At 44.3% G+C, this 21,485-nt stretch overlaps 1 protein-coding gene across 1 annotated transcript in view; it reads left to right on the top strand.

Annotated features, from left to right (window-relative positions):
• Positions 1-10,468: 10,468 nt before the first annotated feature.
• P4HA3 (prolyl 4-hydroxylase subunit alpha 3) overlaps positions 10,469-21,485 on the top strand; it is a 39,253-nt gene continuing 28,236 nt past the window's right edge. The window contains exons 1-3 of the mRNA XM_037148638.2: positions 10,469-10,668; positions 17,084-17,226; positions 17,899-18,122. Of these exons, the coding sequence (XP_037004533.1) occupies positions 10,469-10,668; positions 17,084-17,226; positions 17,899-18,122 (567 nt within the window). The remainder of the gene's footprint in view (positions 10,669-17,083; positions 17,227-17,898; positions 18,123-21,485) is intronic.

The raw sequence follows: 21,485 nt of genomic DNA, 5'->3' as shown, positions 1-21,485 counted from the left end.
CAAACATGTCACTGTTGGGACAGCCTGTCCAGGACAGCTTTCTCACTGCCCCTGCCCCACCAGGTAAATCACCTTTATTCCTCCAGCCTTTGGATTCAGAGAACCTGGAGAGAAGGCCCCGTTGGCTGGTCTGTTGTCACCTGCCTGCCTCCGAGCTGGAACTAGAGACTGACAGTGAAGGACTTGACCCCCTCGGCTTCCTTCTGAATGGCAGTGGGAGGCAGGCCACTGCAGTTACCCTCGCATCAACACGTGGAGAGAATTAATTTGCCAATTGGAAGTTATGTGCAGACAGGGTAGCAAACATTTGATGGGGGATTCAAATGTTGGGAAAAATTTAGTTTCAGGTAGTAGCTAATAAGCTTAGCAATGTATGTGGAAAGCTATTATTCCAGGAACTAAAGGTTTGACCCACCCTGATTCCAGGAGACCATAAGCAGTTCCATCTTTGTGCCGCAGAAGGACTGCAAGCAATTCTAGATGGTCTCTGAGCCATTGTCCTCCAGGGTGAGATGACCACCCAGGACACAGATGAAACAATGCAGCAGCTTTTATCTGATTAACTTTTTCCCTGAATTCCAAACCCTTCACCTATACATTTCTTCTTATAAAAAGGGTCAGTTTAGAATGTAATATAAGATGGTCTGTTAGGGTACAAACCCACCATCTTCTCAGATCGCTGGCCATCTGAATAAAATGCCCATAGAGATTCAATCCCTGTCTCTGCCCACCGGGTCTGGTAGGTGACAGGCAGCACGAATTCCGGCTTTTCTGGTTTCACGCCCACAGCAGTGCCAGCACAGGGTAGTGGAGGAAATGTCGGAGAACAGCAGCCAGGCAGAGGAAGAGGGGAGGACTGCTGCAGCACAGAGCGCAGCAGGGCTGTGCCGGGAACCGGAAGCGGTTTAGCATGGCTCTGTTTCAGGTGGGACGTGAGTGGAGACAGGAGAGGGAGGGCCCTGTGCGCTATGCTGTGCATCTTGGAGAGACTTTAGCCAGCTGGCAATGAAGGCCACAGGAGGTTTAAATGGAAGGTCTGGAAGAGATGATGGTGAGGGTCGGGGAGATGGTATGAGAGAATCCAGCCCTGGAAAGAACCTAAAAGTTCATCTTGTCCAACTCTCGTCATTTTCTACGATATGACTACAAACCGGGATATGCATTTGCAACTCCAGTGACAACCTGCCACAAGCTGATCTCTCCTAAAGAAAGGCCATCAGAGAGTTCTTCCTCGGGTTCAGCTGAAATTTGCCTCCAGAGCGTCTACCCTTTGGTTGCATTTGGAAACACAGTGTTATACAAAGATCCATTTTCTTTTCACTCAAAAAAAAAAACAAACAAAAACCCAAAACCCTCAGTCTAAATATACGTAATTAAGCTACTGTTCCTTGTGTGGCCAGTCTTTGGCCCCCTCACCTTCCTAGTCGCCCTATGCACAGTTTTCAAGGAGCTGGGTCCAGAAGGAATAAGACATCCTAGAAATGGGGGTGCTAGCCCACCCAGAGTAGTGAAAGGTGGGGTTTCCACCTGTCATGGGGGTAGCACAACAAACAGCACGGAGGGGACTCTGCCTGCGGCTCACTCCTTGACACCTCTCCAAGTTGCAGACGACTCCTTTAACCCTCAATGCATGTACCACCCCTTCCAAAAAGCCTTTCCTGCCTGTCCCCCGACCCCACCCCATCGAACAAGTCTTACCCATGAGTTTGGGTTCTTGTCTCCAGATACAAAAGAATTGAGACCAGCGTCACCGATACAGGAAAAGGCAGATTTATTAAGGCTCTGCAGCGGGCGAGAACACCGAGATAGGGCCCCAGGTTCTGCACCCCAAATGTGGAGCTTAGGGGTTTCTATGGCTTTGGAACATGGGAGTTGCTGGGGTTAACCAATCAGGGTGTAGGTCAGCAGGCTTCTCTTTTTCTGGAACACTGATGTTCATCTAGGTAAACATCAACAAAGTGAAGCGTTCTGGGATTGTGCAGCACTTATTATGGGCTGCATAAAGGGACTTTGCCAACTGGGTATTGAGTTTGTCTCTGGGGTTTGTGGCTTGGCTTTCGATCTGAAAAGCAAACTTAGAAGAAGTCAGGGTAGTTAGAAGCAGTCAGGGTAGTTCCTGGACCCTTGTTTCAAACGCCCGGTTGACGACTGCTACAGTTCCGTCAGGGCTCGCCTCCGTGGAGCAGTGTGTTCTGGTAGGGCGTGACTCAGTGAGCAGTTCGGGGGAACATTTTATTCTAAGTGTTTCACAAGTAGGACAGAGGTCCCCACACTCTGTGCTGCCACAGGTCCCTTTGCTGACCTCTGTCACAGCACTTCCCTCCCCATGAGGACGTGGTCTGTGTGTTGGACTCTGCCAGTCAATGGTGAGCTCCCAGGGCAGGAACCGCCGGCTCTGTGCAGTAGTACCCACAGGACCCCAAACCAAGGCAAGCAGGTAATAAGCCCTCATAAAAAAAGGTTCAACTGAAGTGAACTGAATTGGAATTTGAGCTGATTTTTGAAAGGCAAGTAAAGTAGGCTGTGGATTAGCTAAGGGGAGGAGGCACGCAGAGTATATGAATAAATTCAACACAAAGCAAAGGAAATATATGAGTGAAAACTGGGAAGCAGGAGTACTTGAGACTGGCTAGAGGGCTTCCAGCCGGAGGTGGGCTGCAGCCAAGTAAGAAGCTGAAGGCGGGGGGGGGGGGGGCAGGGATGCACTGACCTGAAGCTAAATAAGGGAAGTGGGAGTGGAGGGGAGATAGGGATTTACTCCCATCTGGGCAGGGAGCAAGGGCAGAATTTGTGCAATGTAATATAAGATGTGAGGAATAAAGTACTTTTATACCTCACCCAGGGAAAGAAATGGAATTTTACCGATACATTTTAAACTCCCTGTGTACCCCTCCTAACCAAACATTTATTTATCACCTGAACTATACAGCAGCTTCCTAAGGGGCCTTTCTACCTCTGGTCTTGCCTCCTCCCCTCAGTTCTTCCCATAGGCAGAATGATCTCGAAAGAACAAAAATCTAAAAATCTAATCTAATTATTCCTCTGCTTAACACTGACCAACTGCTGCCCTGGCTGGTGTGGCTCAGTTGGTTAGCATGTCATCCCACAACTGGAGGGTAGCAGTTTGATCCCCAGTCTGGCAACCAGTCAATGCTTTTCTCTCGAGTAAGTGTTTCTCTCTCTCTCCATCCTGAAAATACAAAGCCAGCGCATTTGCTGTTGTGGCGCCATTTGCCAAGCAGGCCTGTGACCCTGTTAAACATGATGCCATTGTACTCTCCTGAGCTTGTCCCCAGAACTGGAAATTACTGGAAGCAAGAACAGAACTAACTGTTCCTACGGCCACAGGAGGAAGATAATACAGGAACAAACTGCAGCCCCTGTTACGATGTCCCAACAGCCCCAGGCCCTCACTACAACGCCCACCCCCTCCCCCGGTTTTTAATTCAATTCTAATCTAATAAAAGCTCAAAGCCCCCGCCCCTCAGTGCTGGTGTATCTCTCTACACCATGCCCCTCTCTTTTCTTGGAGAGTGAATAAAACCTTTCTTCTCTACACCTTCTTCTCTGTGATTTCTTTCACAGCCCGTGTCACCCACCACCGTAACACCTTCCTCTCTCCCTGCCTTCCTCTGTAAAGTAATGGGAAAAGTGCCCTGGGGTGAGGATTAAAAAAAATGTTCAGTTGCTAAACTGTCTGACACAATTTGAGGCTGCGACAGGAGAGAACACTATTCTGGTGCTCTCTCCTCTGCCAGACAAGCTATTATATAGACTTAGTGTTAAATAAATAAATAAATAAAGCTGTTCAGTAGCTTGGCATTGACCTTAGGATAAAAGATGAACTCTGTTTGGCTCCTGTTTACATTTTGTGACTTATTTCCCCCCACCCATCCCTTAATGTGTTGTGGCTTTTCTCAAAACTGATATTGGGTTTCGGCCAAAGAAGGAGGCTTCCATAGTTCCCCGCACCTCCTCCTACCTGGCACACATAACTGTTTGTTGGCGATCTACTTGTCTGTCTCCACTACTGGACTGTAAGGGCTCTGAGGGCCAGGACCATCCAGCCCCTCTACTGGGTTCCTGGGTGCCAAGCACAGCACCCAGCGTGATGGGTGCTCACTAATTGTTGAGGAATACACGCACAAATGAAGAGTAGGCTCTGGAGACAAAGAGAACCTCCACAAAAAGCTCTTAGTCTGGGTGGAGAACAGATACGTGCACTGACAAATTGATCTCTGCTAAGCAAGCAGCAAATACGTGGCGAGAACGGTCGATTTCTAAGCTCCACCAGGGGGCGCTATGGGAATGCCTCAGATTTCTTTCACAAACTTACTTTCTTGGAAGGAGCCTTCCTACTTTGAACAGAAGTGTGAGTTTGAAATGTGGTGGTTATTTTTTGTGTGTGTGTTTTAATAAACTCCCTATTTGGTGCACTCGAGATAGCTGTGGATGAGCCATCTGTGAATGCGGAGGACTGAAGTGTCCCCTGCTGGTATTCACTTTAGACCAGTAGTGGTTCTTCAACTAAAATCAAATTCAAATTGGCATCAAGAGCTTTCAAAAACATGATTTAATTTATCTTCCACATCAACTGTTGGAGGCCAGAATAAGGACTGTTGTTGTTATTTTCATCTTAAAGAAAGATGGCAATGCTAAGGGTCAATGAGGTGAAGTAATTTTCCCAAGGAATGGCAGTTGGTAAATACCAAAGCAAATACTTGAATCTGTCTTCCAAATTCAAAATATTCATTCCTATTCAATACCTAAAAGTGTATTGAGTTCCAGGCTCTGTAAAAGACAATAGAGATACAACGATATGCCCTCTGAATTTAATGTTTTAGAAGCAATGACTATCAAGAGCTGGAGGGAAGTTTGGAATAAAAACTACCAGTGTTCTCAACTTAGACATGCTTAAGAATCACCTCAAGAGCCTGTTAAAATGCATATTCCTGGACCTTGCTCCCCCTTCCCTATAGTTTGATTCAATGAGTCTGCTGGGGCTCCAGAATCTGAAGTTTTCATAAGAGCATCCATCTTCCCTCTGTGGGTCTGGTACTAATGGACTGTGGACCACACTTCTAGGAACACCGGTCCGTTGGTTGATTCCTTCCAAAATGTAGAGGAGGAAACTTAGGAAAAAGGAACAGAAGTGAGTTCCACAGAAACTCTCCCTGAACAGGACTCAGGAATGGATAACGAGCAACCTGAGGTAAAGATGCAGCGGAGAAAGCCCTCAGCTGTGAGTTGGAGACCCTGGGCTCAATATCTACCACTCTGTACTGCATTACTTAACTTCAAATATCAACAGTTTTCTCAGTGGTAAATGCAGAAGAAAAATACATCCCTCGTAGGCTTATTCTGAGGGAAAGAAGACAGTGTAAAGATTTGGCAGAGGACTGGCACATAGAAGACCCTTCATAATGACATTGATGGGATCATTTTAAATGCTCTTTCTGCTCCATTATTCTACTTTTTAAAATGAGTGCTACAATTGCCAGGCTTTCTGCTAGACAGTCCTATCAATATGAAACTTGTGACCTAGTAGAATAGATAGCCGTTAATTATAGAAGTAAGAAATTATAACTGTAATAAATGCTACCAAGGGAAATGTATGAGGTGTTTTGAATAACGTGGGGATTCAAACCTAGTCTGCAGACAAATAAAAAGTCCTTGAGGAAATGACTCAAAGGATGAGTAGGAGTTAGTCAGAAATTACCCATGAATCAGGACAGAGCTTGGGAGGAACAGGAAACAAAAAGGCCAACTGCCGGCAGGGCTGGTGTGGCGTGAACTGGGGAGACTCCATCACACAAAGCCAGGTGTGTTCATTATTTCTGGAAAAGCTTCTTTTTCTTGCCTTTATAGTTATTCGAAAATCTTGATTCTTTCATTGGCCCTTTTTATTTCTGCTTTAATTTTCTTTATGTATGTTTATGCATGAAAAGCCTAATAATAATAGTAACATTTTTTCCAGAGCTATTATATATTTTTTTGGTTTTTGACATTCAGAAATCGAGATTGTCTGATAATACAGGTCAAACCACAAGCAAAAAAACCCTGACAAATATTAAAAAGGAACATAAGCTGAGCCCTTACAAACTTAGCCATGCTTGGAAAATACCTATTCTGTTGCCACACAATTATTTGTAATTGTTGCATAATTTAGTTAAATGTTAGTTTGGTTTTAATTAAACTTGAAATCCTGTTGTTACATAGAGTGACATATAAAATTCCTCTCTGATGCAGAATTAAAACAAAATATTATAATGCAGGAAGTTCTTACCATGGTAAGATATCTTACCACTGATTGAAGCTCTCAAACTTGGACAGAATGCATGGAGCAGGCATTTAAGCAGTCTCACAAGTAAATGATAGCCCTGGCTGATGTGGCTCACTTGGTTGGAGCCTCACTGCAGGTTTGATTCCTAATCGGTCTGGGCACACACCTCAGCAGAGGCTTGGGACACATATGAGATGTCCCCAGATGAGATTCGTTTGAGAGGCAACCAATCTCTTGTTTCTCTCACACTGATGCTTCTCTCTCTTTCTTTCTCCCTCCCTTTCTCTGTTTCTAAAATCAATAAGCATGTCAGCAGGCAAGGGATTAAAAAATAAAAAAGGGATAGAAGGTAGATGAGAGGGAAAGACCAGAATCTGGAGCACCACTAAACTGGCAGTGAAAAAAAAAAAAAAAACTGGCAGTGAGTTTCTCCTTCTTAACCCTCAGTAGTCCTGACCCCAGAAACTGGCTCCATGGTGAGGACTGAGAAACCTGCAGGAGCAGCTCAGTGAGAGGGAAAAGGACCCTCCACACTGAGATGGAGGGACATACCATGTGTTCCTTCTTTGTCCTCTGTTCTCCTGCACCCCTGCCCCCCAGGCAGCCCTGCTGTGGTGGCCTGAATAGTGAGGGCCTATGGCTGCCTGAAACTTTGAGTTACCTTACGTATGACATCTACATGTGTTGAAACCAATTCAAATAATGCTGTAATTTTTACTTTTAGTAATCCCAACAGGGTGGGGAAACCCTCGTTGATTTTTTCCCCTCCCTCTGTTTTCCTGCCTCTGGGCCCTCCATGCAGGTGATCCTGAGAAAAACACAGCAGAGTAGGGTAACTGAAGCCTCAGGTTTTTGACCAGAGAACCAAAAAGGGGCTCTTCAGAGGACTGGAAAGTATCAGAGAGATCACGGAGAGGAAATAAACTCAGAGAGCAACCCAGTAGTTCCTGGCCTCACCCCTGACCTGTGCATGCATGGATCTGATGCTAAAAAGCATGTAATAGATTTTAGTACTGACATGGGATAACCCACTATCTAGTCCCAAGACTGGCCTCTGGCTTGTGTGCCACGGGGACAGATCTGAATAGCACTGCAAAGCTTTAAAAATGGAACTGACACTGGGAGCACAACCGCAGAAGGCAGGTCAGGATTTCCAAATCCAGTCAATCCAGTCGAGTCAACTGAGTACTAAACCAAAAATATTACAATTATCCATAAGATTTACACAAGAGCTAGACAATGTTCAAGATGAAATATTCAATATTCAAGAACTTACAATATTCAAGATGTCTAGCTCTTAATCCAGAATTACCCAGTATACAAAGAACCAGGAAAATCTTGATAACAATGAGAAGAGGCAATCAACACACGTCAAGGAAGAGGTGACTCAAATGTTGAAATTGTTGAAGATTATTGTAAAATGCTCCAAAAGTCAGTGTAACACTCTTGAAACAAATGGAAAGGTAGAAGGTATCAACAAAGAAGTAGAAGATATAAAGAGGAACTCAATGGAAATGTTAGAACTGAAAATATGATAGCCAAAACAAAAAACTCACTCATGGAGTCAACAGCATAATAGACCTGAAGGAAGAGTCACTGAACTTGAAGACGGATCCACAGAAATGATCTAATCAGAAGAACAGAAAGACCATTGTCAAATATGAACAGAGGATTAATGACCTGGGAGGCAGGACCCAAATTAGGCAGTGCCTAAACTGTGTCATCAGAATTCCAAAAGAATATTTTAAAAAACGGGTATTTGAAGAAATAATATATGAGTATTTCCCAGACTTGACAAAATGTATAAACCTACAGATCCAAGAAGTTCAGTGAATCCCAAATAGGATAAACTAAACTAAAAAAAAAAAAAAAATTAGGCCCACATCACAATCAAATTTGTGAAAAATAAAGACAAAGACAAACTTCTTCAGACTAGCCAGAGAAAAGCAACATATTGATGACAGAGGAATAATGATTTGAATGCTGCAGGTTTCTCAGCAGAAAACAGGGAGGCCATTTTTAAAGTGTTGCAAAAGAGTACAGTCAACCCAGGGAAAATATACGTTAGAAATAAAATTGAGATAAAGACATTCTCAGACGGAAGAAAATTAGAATTCATTACCGCAGACTTACTGTAAAAGAATTGCTACAGGAATTAAATTAGTAGTAGTCAAAAAAACTTCCCACAAGGAAAAGCCCAAGCCAAAATGGCTTCAGTGGTGGATTCCATCCAATGGAAGGAATGAACTCCAATCCTTTACAAACTCTTCCAAAATATAGACAAGAAAGAAACACTTCCCAACTCACTCTATGAGTCCAGTATTATCCTATGCCAAAACCAGACAAAGACACCACAAGAAAACTACAAACACCCCTTATTAATATAGATACAAGAGTCCTCAGCAAAATATTAAGAAACTGAATCCAGCAATATGAGGGAGGACTCCCAAAGAGGACTTTATTTATTTAAAAAATTGTGTGATTGTGTATTTATTCTTACATGTTTAAACTTCAGTCACCTTCTAAGTACTCTCCTGTTGTACAGGTAGGCCTGTACAACAAGGGGCCTGCCCTCCAGAAAATAATTTTGGGGTTTTGGGGGGGATTGTCCTTTATCTATGAACAAAATTTACCCCAGGAATGCAAGGTCAGCTCGACAAACAAAAATCAATCATAACAGACCATGTTAAGAGAATAAAATATAAAAACCACATCATCTCAATAGATGCAGAAAATGGAATTGAAAGATAAAGATATTCAGTGAACTAGGACTAGAAAGGAATGAACACTATACTCAATGGTGAAAGACTGAAAGCTTCCCTCTCAAAACCTGGGAGAAAACGAGGATGTCTTCTCTTGTCACTTTTATTCAACATTATACTGGAAGTTCTAGACAATGCAATTAGGCAAGAAAAAGACCTGTCACTGAATGACCATTATTGCCACCTTAAAAACTTCCCTTACATTTTCATTGAGGACAGATTAAATTTTTTAGTATGATATGGAAATCCCCTTACCAGTCTGACAGCCCCAAATACAGGAGTTTTTTATTTCTGAAACTCAAACTATTTTCCACCTTCATAGGCTGGTACACATACGTACCACTGCCAGGAAGGCCCATCATTCCCTTGCCAGCCATCTTCCAGACAATTCCTTCTCATCCTTTTGGGCCTGCACATGGCACCTGCTCTGTGGGGCCCTCTCCGCCACCCAAGCATGAGATGGGCTCCCTGCTCAGGGTGGCTGTTGCTCACTGCACAGCCTCTGCTATCCCAATAGCACTTCGCTGTGGTTGTTCACATCTCTGTCTCCCCCTGGGAGTCCAGGGCTGGGCCTGCTATTTCTCTGTGTCCTCAGCACAGTAACAAAGGTGCTAAATATTTGTTAAATGAATAAATGAACAATGCCCGGGAAAGAAGGGGAAAGAATAAATAAGCCAATTGACAGTATTTTTGTTCGCTTCAGTGACCACAGAATGTTGTGTGGGGCAGTTACCCAGGACCTTGGAGTGTTAGGTTCCATAGGTCCTGGATTTATCTGTCATTCACGGACCCTGGTGGCCTTTACCTGCTTCACCTCCAGTTAAAATTCTGCTCACCCTTTCAGATGACTCAGATGTCAAGTCCTCTGTGAAATGTTTTCCTCTCCTCTGCTCTCTCACAGCTCTTCAGCTGCACAACTATTACTACAATGCCTTATTTACTCTTCTGGATTTCTCCATCAGAATCCAGTGGTGTTTCTGTATTTCTATCCCCTGATTGGTGTGTGTGTGTGTGTGTGTGAATGATTTCAGTATGGTCTTGTACAGCCATTGCCAATGAAGTCATCACTCACCCCAACCGCTGCCTCAGTTTCCCCAAGTGTGAAATGGGCACAGTGGAAACACCTGCCCCAGGCTGCGATTTAGTGGAGGGTGGGCAACCCCTGAGGTTGCAGGCAGCCCCCACGAAGTCTGAGGAGGTAAGGACAGCGGGGTGGGGATGGAGAGTGAGAGGAGGCATCAGAGCAAAGAAAACTTTGGGCCCTGGGGGCAAGGCTGGGCGGCAGGGAAGGACCCGGAGGCTGGTCTGAAGTTGCACACTAGCTAGCGGACTGGGCGGGGCCGAGGAGCTGGACGGGCGGGAGCGCCGGGAGGCGGGGCCGGGGACGGGCTGGACGGTCCAAGGGGACGAGCGAGCGCCAGCTATGGGCTCCGTGGCGCGGCTGGCGGCTCTGCTGGCGGTGCTAGCGCTCCGGGCAGCGGACCCGGCAGGGGCCGTGGCGGGTGGGGACACATTCTCGGCACTGACCAGCGTGGCACGCGCCCTGGCGCCCGAGCGCCGGCTGCTGGCACTGCTGCGACGCTACCTGCGCGGGGAAGAGGCACGGCTGCGGGACCTGACAAGGTGAGGGCACCGGAGGGTAAGCAACAGAGGGATCTGAGTAGGGGAGACTGAGACACTGTACTATAGAGTTGGGGGTAACTCCGAAGCTCGTTGTCAACCTGCGTGGGACTTCAGACCCAGTGTCACACCGTGATACTGAGACACTGTGGGTGTGACTCCCTAGACCCATTGTCACCTGTGTGTGACCCCAGGACACCTTGACATGAGGTGATGGGGAAACTGAGACTGAATATGACCCCAGAGATGCTCTGTCACACAGTGTGGGGCCACACACAGACACACTGGCACTCCAGATCCAGCTGTCACGCGGTGAAGTTGATACAGTGCATGTGGAAAGGGGTGGTGAAGTGACCCTGAGGCCACGTAGGACCTCACGAGGCAGCGTGTCAGGCTGTGTGGGGCCCCAGGCTCTGTATCACAGAGACACCACCGGAAGGAGTTGGAGAGAATACTATGTGGGGCCGTAACTATGTGTGTGTTGACCATGCGACCCAGTGAACTGGTGTTTAGTGTGAGTCAGGTGACATTGTGTGACCATGTAGAAGATTTACATGTCATTGGGACTGGATGAACATAAGACTATGGATATGATACTCTACATGTGAAAGATGCTAAGTAATTGTACAAGTTACTATACAAATAATTCTTCACAGTCACCAATTTATGTTTGAGAGCCAAGCACTGTCCCACCCACTGAGGATAAAGTGAACAAGCCCCAGCCCTGACTTCAGGGAGCTTGGAGTCTGCAGCATCATGAGTCTTGATCAGAGATGTCCATGCCTCCTTTGCTTTCCACTCTCCCTTTTCTTCATGCATGTAAGAGCTCCCTAAATTCTAAATAAATGACACCTGAGATGTTATACACATATAAAGTGTTTGACACGAAGAAAATCCTGGGTAAAACCATCCTTGATGCCAGAGGACACTGAGTCTCGCACACACAAGCAGATGCTCAGCCCATATCGTCTGAGATACAGTCACCAAGCTCTGGTGCCGCACACTGAGGATGAAATACCGCAGGCCGGGCACGCTGGGCACCGTAGCCACACACTGACTCTGTCGGTGTCAGACTGTGGAAGATGTATGCTTGTGTTTGTTGTGCCTTCTCTGTTTACAACGTCCAGGGGCCCACAGTGGGAGAAACAGCGGCGTAACCACCTCGTTATCTGAATGTATTAATACTGTACTTATGTCATGTGACCCTCTGCTGAGTGAAGACCACAGAGGGCTGTCTCCCAAGGCACGGCTTACACAACTGCAAGCGAGTGTTTATGTGGTGATACTGAGCCTGGGGCACAAGGAAGGTGTGTGGGACACAAGGGCTGTGTGAGAGAGAGGCACGCAAGAGAACAATTTGTGTGTAGAAGTGTATATGACAGATCTTATTTGTTATTCAGTGGTGACTGAATCAAGAGGTAATTTGGAATGTGCTTTTAAGTATGTAGTTTGCATAAAGCAGTTATATACATGTTTAAATTTGCTGTCAGTTTTAAATAGCATAATGGTTCACATACACACACATATATATAATATATGTGAGTATGTGTTAATAATAACAATACATGATGATAATTTCCATCATTCTTGTCACTCCTTGGAGGAGCATAGTTGCCTAACATTCTATAGGACCACATTTACAGAGCAAGATATTTTAATTTTATTCTTAAAAAATTGGACTCTCAATTTATTGGAGTCCAAGTTAATTAATGGAAATAGACTTTTTTGTGTTTGACTTCAGAGACCAACATGCTCCTGATTGTTCTCTTACCACTAATCTATTTTGGTGGCCTGGATGGATATGGAGGCTCAGAATCTGGATGCTAATGTGGGGCCTCTCAGGGGTCAAATTCAGAGGAGAGTGAGGATCAAAGCAGCGGGGCAGAGCTTCACCATCTTATTTCCATTGTCATTGCCAGTGTGGGAGGTCTTGCACCAGTCTTACCTCATTTAATTCTCTCTGATGCACATGCTTGAAGTAGGTTTGTATTACTCTCTTAAACAAATGAGATTTGAAATAGGAAAAAATTAAAGTTTAGTATCTTATCCAAGATTATGAACCTAGTAAGTAGCAAATCCAGGACTGACAGGACCCAGGCCTGATGAGGTCTTGTGAGTGACCAAGCACATAATGATTTTGGAATTTAACAAACCTCTACTGGAATCCTTGGCTCTGACTTCAGGTAAGTTTCTTTACCTCTTTAAGATTAGTTTTTTAGTCTGTAAAATAATAGTAATGATAATGATACTACCTACCCCCATAGAGTTCTTGGAAGGATTAAATACTATATAAAGATATTTACCATTGTGCTTGAAATGTAAAAACTGATCAATAAACGTCAGGTCTTTATGACTGTTGTTTAAGACTGACTACTGAAACTACGCCCCATGTTTGGCTCCAAATGGTAACTAGGACCGTGAGAGCTCAGATCGCAAATAAGAGTCAGAAGAATTCTAGATTCCCTTCTCATATGACTTATGAACAATTAATTTCAGAAAGTTTAACTTGGTATTTTAGTGACTGCTCTTGAGTCAATGCTCTAAAACCTAGTGAAATGTCTGCTTTTTAAAGCAAGAGTTTTAGCAGTTCCTGCTCGTTTTCTTATACTCCCAATCCGGTGATTTTACGGACTTGAGACGTTATGTCTAGGGGCCTCACTTGATATTCTTCTTTGAATTTTTAAATTTAGAAATAAAATTTTTGACATTGAAACTGCTCTCTACCCCACTTTAATAAAAATTATACTTGTTATATACAGTTGCATACCAGTATAGTATGTATTAGTTACATATCTAAAAACCTTAATATAAATATATTGAACCCCTCTCTCTGTTGGTACAGTTTTTAAAAACTACCAATGTTAAATGAGTAGTGTCAGCAGCAATAATTTCTGTGCTAAGAATGAGCCATTCAGAATGGCCCAGAAAACTGAAGGAAAGCCATTTCTGAATTCCAAAGGAGAAACATATTGAATTAAAATAGCCTGTGTATTGTGGTTGGATCATCTGTCCAGACTCTGTTTAATGCAGGGATTGGGTTGCAAATTTTATGTGCAAATTCTTTAAGGAAAGGATCTGCTTTTCCACTCTGGGCAGCATTTGCCGTTTAGGAAACCGTGAGGTTTGAATTCAGCATCCAGTTACTCAGTCTCTGAAAACCAGCTCTTTGCTCAGAGGCTGGGCAGAGGGCCAGTGTTTGGATTCCAAACCAGCCTCAGATACTAGCTGATAGGTTTTTTTTCTTCCTGTAATGGAAAAGCGATGTATCTGAAAGCTGAACTGAATTATGTGCTACAGTAAAGATGAAATCACTGCTCTAACTTAATTGACCCCATAATACAAAGTGGGCTGGGAAGAGAATAAAGAGATAATGCTTTTGGTCTGATTGATAAGTTGGGGCAGTTTTCACCTCTCTGTGTTACCTCTTTCTCTTTGTGCTCAGTTTCCTCTGATGCCTGTTAACCATTGGTCCTCAAGCACTTCATCAAGTCCCCTAGATGAAGAATCTATTTATTCAGTAGCAGAAAAGGTGATGGAAAGAAATACTAGAATGGTTGTCCTAGAAGAGAGATCTTCTAGACTAGACTAGCTCTGTCATTTTATAGAGGAAGAAACTGAAGGATAGTTGGAGACTGGTCAGGATAAGCTCTCCTCCCAGCCCCTCCCAGCTCCTCCCTGTCCAACTGTCTTATAAAATCACTGCCCATTCGGCCTCAGTTGTTCCTGGACACTTACTCTTCAGGCTGGACTCAAGCCCAAGTCTCTGCTTGTAAGTTTTTTCATCTAGCAATGGAATATCGTTCACTAAGTAGTTCCATATGGAGCTGAAGCAGGAAGTAATGGGTCGTAAAAAAAAGTCCCACACCCTGGAGACTGGTTCAGTTTCAAAACCCATGGGTGGCCACTTTCAAATAGCCCTGCTTGGGGATCAGAGACATTCTGGGACTTGAAAGGCTTCCCATTCCTTCCGTGGGGCATGCAGGCCCAGAAGAATCTTCCTCCTTAGTTTATGCTTGAATTGAACATTCAGCTCCCCGGAAGCACCGGAGGCAGGTCACCTTCTATCTGTGGGCTCTGTTTAATAGTTGCAATGACCACCCTTGGGACATCTTTAGGTCAGACTCTACTTGAGGGCATTGAAATTCCCCCCACCCAAACACTGTCTGTGCTCTTCACTTTCAACCCATTCCACTCAGGGAAGTCCTTCACTCGTGCCAAAGGACTCATATTCTCACGTGCTCTTGCATGTGTTCACATAAATCCACATTCTTTTCACTTTGATCACAGTCTTTCACTTCCTTTGCTATTATAGTTCTTGGAAATTAATAATTTTAAAACAAGGGGAAAATTCATAGAGGGCAGGACCAGGACTCTTAAGTCTGCCTTATTATAACCAATACATTTCAATAATTTAAATCCTGCTAGTGTGTTAGAAGTGGAACAACCATAGTAGACCAGAAAAAGAGACAGCATCTCTTGCTTTCACAAACACGCTTGTAGGGCATCTGAGAGGGAGAGAAATGAACTAGGAAGAGGATCATCACTGGCCCCACCGTTTCTGGCCCTTTCCTGCAAATGCCAGCGAGCCAGAAAGGTCAGAAGCACACTGGAAAACCCTACCTCTTCACTCCCCATCGGCCACCGGCGGTGTCTACATGGTGTACTTCTTAAACATCTCCCTTGAATCCATGCCATTCTTGGCCACCACTGTCACTGTTCGGGTTCTGATTCACCTTGTCTCCCACTTGTAGTTTTGAAATGGTCTCCTGCCTGGTCTTTCTGCCTCCAGTCACTTCCACTTCTGAGCCCGTCTCCCCACCCTTTGGCAGGTTTATATACAAATATAAACATATCATAGTGCATCCAACTCTCGCTTAAAACTTTTGGTGGCTCCTAGTTGCATTAGGGGTGAAAACCAAATTCTTCAGCCAGGCCCGTAGGGAGCTCCTCACTTCTCCAGTCTGATCTACCAATCTCCCAATACACCCTGTGTGCCCGCAATATGAAAGTGCTTGTAAGTCCCCTACCAACTCTCTCTGTGCCTTTGCAGCCTTTGAACAGCCTCTGCCTGCCCGGAAGGAGGCCTCCTCTCCCTTCCACATGTTCGCATTCATCCATCCCATCTCCATTCATTATCTCCTCTGTAAAAAGGAGAGATTATTTTCTCTGATCTGGTCCAGTGTGACCTGGAGCAAGATCACTTTCCCAATTTACTCTGGCCAATTAATCACCCACTTTTTGTACTCCCCCCTAAGCCTCACTCACAAATCTGCTGTTGCATCTGTAATGTAATTATTCATGTCTATATTACCCACTAGGCTATGTGTCTCTGAGACCAATGTTATTGTCTTACTCCAAACTTTGTTCCTAGCTCCTAGAAAAACATAATACTTTATCCATTTTTCATAGAAATAATGTGTTGAACTTGGGCAAAGAGTGATGAGGAAAACATTTCTTTTCTTGTCCACGAAGCCCTGTGCATGGGACCCTGTCCTGCCCAGCTTCCAGCATGGAGTCTGAAAACCAGCAAGCAGCCAGTCTAGACTGACTTACTGAATGAACAGATGTCAAGCCTCTGTGCCCTTGTGCACACTGGCTCCTGTTGGCTCCTCCTCCCTTCTTTGCTCTAGCTCCATGGCAAATGGCGCAGCAGAGGCAGCTGAGAACAGGCTTCAGAGTCAGGCAGAGCTGGGTTAATCCCTGGTTGTGTTGCTAACAGTGTGGCCTTGTCTCAGTTTCCTCTCCTGTAAAATGGGCATGATAAAACCTACTGTGAGGGTTGTTGGGGAGGTTAAGTGAGATCGCACCTAAAGCACTTAGCAGAAGAAGGCCTGATACATGGTAAGGGCTCAGTAAGTAGTAGCTATTGCTATTCTAGCTGGTCCCTCAGGACTCGGATCAAGTGCCACCTCCTCGGGGAAGTCTTTCCTTTGACCCTTTAACTCTCACCTAGGCTGGGTGCCCTGCTGAAAAATCACTGCGGCATTACATGGCATCGTTGCTCACTTCTCTCGGAGCACATGTCACAATTACCGCAATGAGTTGAACAATGTGTTTGAGCTTCTACCAGGTTCTAAGTATTGAATATAGAATGAGGAGAGAGAAGAAGGCTTTCTGGGTTGTGAACTTCTTGAGGGCTGGCCCTGTCTTGCCTTTGTTTCTCTAGCCTCCAGCATGATGCCCAATGCACAATAATTGACCAGCAGAGACCGACTCATTGAATGGACACATGCATAGATGTGCTTTTGTTGTGTTGGTAGTTTTCATATTTTTGTGCTTATTGGTCAGAATATTACAGAAGTTTAAATGGGTTCAGCGTTTCATTTTTAACTACTCTTATTGCATAACCCCCATGCCAGCCTTTCCTAGGTGTGGTAGTTGCACCAGCAGGTGAGATGATTCTAGTCCTCTCTTCCAGGTTCTATGACAAGGTGCTTTCTTTGCATGAGGATTCAGCGTCCCCTGTGTCGAACCCTCTGCTTGCGTTTACCCTCATCAAACGCCTGCAGTCTGACTGGAGGAATGTGGTGCACAGTCTAGAGGCCAGTGAGAACATCCGAGGTAATGGGTCGGGCAGAGGAGAGGCTGGTGGGTAAAGAGAAAGTCCTGTCTCCTGACTCAGCGGACAGGAGAGAGATTCTGATGGGCTATGATGAAGGATAATGAAGTGGGTAGGCATTACCTGATCTCCTTAGCTCTAATTATTACAAAGAACTAGGCCCCCTTGTTACTATGTTCCCATAATTTTACATGAGAACGGACCTTCATATCCATGATTTCACCTGATCTTCACTACAGTTCTGCTGGGAACGACAGGTTATATCATCCCACTTACATATGTGTAGCCAGTGGTGTCTTCTAAGAGTTGCTGTTTAATTAAGTTGCCACGACAGTGTAATCTGGAGCAAGATCACTTTCCTAATTTCCTCTGCTTTGTACTTGAACAAGTTTGTTGACTTTGGGGACGCTAAGAGGAAGAAGAATTGTCCCCGCAAAGGACAAGACTCCTGGAGACAGATAGGATAGGACAGTGTGATAGAAGTGTGTGCCTTAGTCTTTACCGAGAGCCTTTCTTCCTTCCTCAGAAGACTGTATTAAGCACCCGCTCTGTGCCAGAACTGTGCTCACCATTGCGAAGAAAAGCAAACCAAGCATTACCTTTGTTCACGAAATATGGCAAGGGGTGATTATGCCTGTGTTTTGAACAAGGGATTGTTTTCACGACCTTTATAGCTCTGAAGGATGGTTATGAGAAGGTGGAGCAGGACCTGCCAGCCTTCGAGGACGTGGAGGGAGCAGCAAGGGCCCTGATGCGACTGCAGGACGTGTACATGCTCGATGTGAAGGGCCTCGTCCGAGGGGTCTTTCAGAGAGTCACTGGCTCCGCCGTCAGGGACCTGTACAGCCCCAGCCGTCTGGTCTCCCTCACCGCGGATGACTGCTTCCAAGTCGGCAAGGTAACAGTTTTCAGAGAGAGGTGAACTGCTGGCTCTGCTTTCTTGTGGGTGAAATAACTCTATCCCGGTTGCTTTTACATGTTTCTAATCTTGATGGCAAAGCCGGAAATTTGCTGTTATTCCACATCTTTAGGTGAAGAAACTGGTTCAGAGAGGGTAAAGCCCTTGCCTACGTTTTCTCTACTTTAAGTAGAACTAAAATTTGAACCTGGGCCCTGGCTGACATGGCTCAGTGGTTGAAGAATCGTCCAAAAGGTTGCGCATTCCCTTCTGCTCAGGGCACAGACCTCGGTTGCGCGTTCATCCCTGGTCCAGACGCGCACACGATTCCCCGGTCCTGGTGCAGTTCCCTGGCCTGGGTGCATGTGAAGGCAACCAGTTTATGCTCCTCTCTCATCGACGTTTCACTCTCTCCCTTCCTCTCTCCCTTTCTCTCCCTCTAAAAAGTCAAATGAAAGTGTCCTTGGGAATTAATTTAAAAATTTTTTGAACCTGGGTCTTTTAACTCCAAATCCCAGGCAGTTTCCATGATAGCTAAAGAGATCACGTTCTGAGGACACTATCGAGAGAGGAAGGAGTGTTATCAGCCAGGACAACCAACATGAACTGGGACTGTCTGGGCAAAATGGCCCTTGGTCGCCCTAGCCACAGCGCCCTGCAGCAGAGGAACAGCTGGGTGGAAGGGGAGGTGCGTTGAGGGTGGGGGAAGGGATAGGAGACAGTGATGTGAAGGGGCCTCCTGAGACTCTGGAATGGCTCGTAAGGTTCCTAGGCATTTAGAAATACTCAGTTAAGGTAGAGTCACAAAACGGGCCATTCACTCTAACATTACATAAGACTTCAGGACACTTCCATGTGAGGTATTTAACTGATTGTTGATTGTAAGTTCTAAGCACACTTGAGGTCATTTTACAGCAGACTTTTGGTTAGCCTTCACCTCAGGAATAATGCAGTAAATCCTTTTAAATTTTGAAGATGTGAGTTGCAGGAAAGTAAAGTTTTCCCAACTCCTGCAGTATTACTTAGCCAGTCTGAGAGGGGGCCTCGAGGCCCCGATTCCATGTTTTGAGGATCAGTCTCCGAGTTTAAGCAGAGTGCGTTGCCTGAGCCTCTCTGTGTGCCATGTACCCTTTTCTGAGATCCTAGATGGAAGCAGGGCTCGGGCATCATATTCACAGCTCACTGAAATTTAAAGTAGTTTCATGTCAGTACAGCCTTCCTTAGCAAGGCCATTCGTTCTGAGACTGAAACCGCACATGGGAAATTTAGTCAGTCACTTACGGCCTGAGAATCTCACTGGCCATCTTTATTTCGGTGTTTATTTACTTACTTTGAAAGATAAAATGTCTCAAATATAAGAAAAGTACATAAAATAATACTATAACAAGCAATTGTATCTGTGATTGAAATGAGATCTATGTTCAAATTTTGCTATGTTTGTTTCCAGTTTTTTTTTTTAGGTTTTTACAAAATAATTCACATAGAGCTAAATAAACCCTCACTCCTTTCCCTTCTCACCACCCACGGCCTTCTCTGCTCTCCCTCAGCCGTTGCCCCGCCCACGCAGCGCAGCTCTTCTGAGTCCAGCTCCTCTCACTGAGCACATTAGCTCTGTGAAATCCACCTGTGTTGTCGCATTCACTAGGGGTCTATTCCTTTCTATTGCTTAGTAGTGTTCCCTTGTAAGACTATACCAAAGCCTGTTTACCCAGTCTCCTGCTGATGGACATTTGGATTGTTTTTATCCCGGGCTACTGTGAATAAAGCTGCTATTAACATTCTTATGTGGGTCTTTCTGTGGACATTTGTTTTTAATTCTCTTAAAAGCCCTGGAAAGTAGACAACTATAATTGAACAACAATAAAATTATAAAAAAAAATAAAAGCCTGGAAAGTTAAAAACCTGGGAGTGGTGTTGCTGGGTCAGAGAATAAGCCTTAATAATTATTAACATCTGGCCAAATTTGTTTCATCGACATGTCTCCAATTCCCTCCATCACTGATTATTTTAAAGTGACAGTCATCCTCTTGCCTAGAATTCTTAGTTGTCTAATTCCCCTACTCTACTACTGTGTCTGTTGACTCTTGTTCATCATCAATTGTTTCCTGATACAGTTTATATTGTTTGATCGTGAGCTTATTTTTAGCAGGATTTTTTCCCCGTAAGAGAATCCCTGTGCCCAGAATGAGAGTTTTGAGGTTTCTTCTTCCAGGTACTTTGGTAATATCACTGGACTTCGATAGTTTTTTTTGGTTTGTTTGGTTTTTTGGATTTCACATATAAGTGAGATTGTATAGTATTTGTCTTTCTCTAACTTATTTCTGTCAGCGTGAGGCCCTCAAGGTCTTTCCATGCTGTTGCAAATGGCAATACTTCATTCTTTTTTATGGCTGAATAATATTCCACTGCATTATATATACATCATTTTCCTTCCCCATTTATCCATTGCCATCGAGAAACACTTAGATTGTTTCCATAGCTTGGCTATTGTAAATAATAATGCAAGGAACAGGGGGCACCTATATCTTTCTGAGTTAATGTTTTCATTTTCTTTGGATAAACACCCAGAAGTGGAGTTACTAGATCAAATGGTAGTTTTATTTTTAGTTTTTTGCAGAACCTCCATACTGTTTTCCGTAGTGGCTGTACCAGTTTGCATTCCCATCAACAGTACATAGGGGTTCCCTTTTTCCCACACCCTCACCAACATTTGTTATTTATTGTCTTTTGGATAAAAGACATTCTAACTGGTGTGAGGTGATATATCATTGTGGTTTTGATTTGCAGCAGCCTTAGATCTATTTTTATATTGATTTATTGGCCTGAGGGTTCCTTAACTGTATGAATAATGCAAATTCATGCCCTGAATTCATGTGAGACAGAGGCTTAAGGCTGTGAATATTCTAAGGAGACATTTTATTTCCCTAAAGAGAGCTCAGATAGAATGAAATCAACTTTCTTGTCTCCTTGTGACAGGTGGGTAGATTTTTTTCCCAGTCTATTCTTTTTCTTAAGGTGTAGTTTTTCATGGGTTTTAGTTGTATGAATGTTTCTTAATTCCAGTTCCTAGGTTTGGGGAGGCCCACAGAAGGCTCATCTGTCCTCGTGTGGACATTAGACCCAAGGTCACTAGACCAAGGTCACTAAGACTAACACCCACCTCATCCTAGGCAGCTTCAGCATCCGATCATAAGTTTATTGCCTGGATTTTCAGTTCCTTTTTTGTTTCTGGTACTTGGGTATTTTCTATTTTTTCTTCTAAATATATAATAAAATGCTTGTTATGTATTTAGTAAAAATTTTGTGTCTTTGTGGTTAGAAGGATTTCAGTGATCTCAACTTACCATATTGTTGGGATTTGAA

Source organism: Artibeus jamaicensis, unplaced genomic scaffold (genome assembly GCF_021234435.1).
Source record: "Artibeus jamaicensis isolate MK-2021 breed Jamaican fruit bat unplaced genomic scaffold, CSHL_Jam_final contig_64, whole genome shotgun sequence".
Classification (NCBI taxonomy): domain Eukaryota; kingdom Metazoa; phylum Chordata; class Mammalia; order Chiroptera; family Phyllostomidae; genus Artibeus; species Artibeus jamaicensis.
The sequence above is the reverse complement of the archived record's forward strand: the minus strand, read 5'-3'. Positions and strand labels throughout refer to the sequence as shown.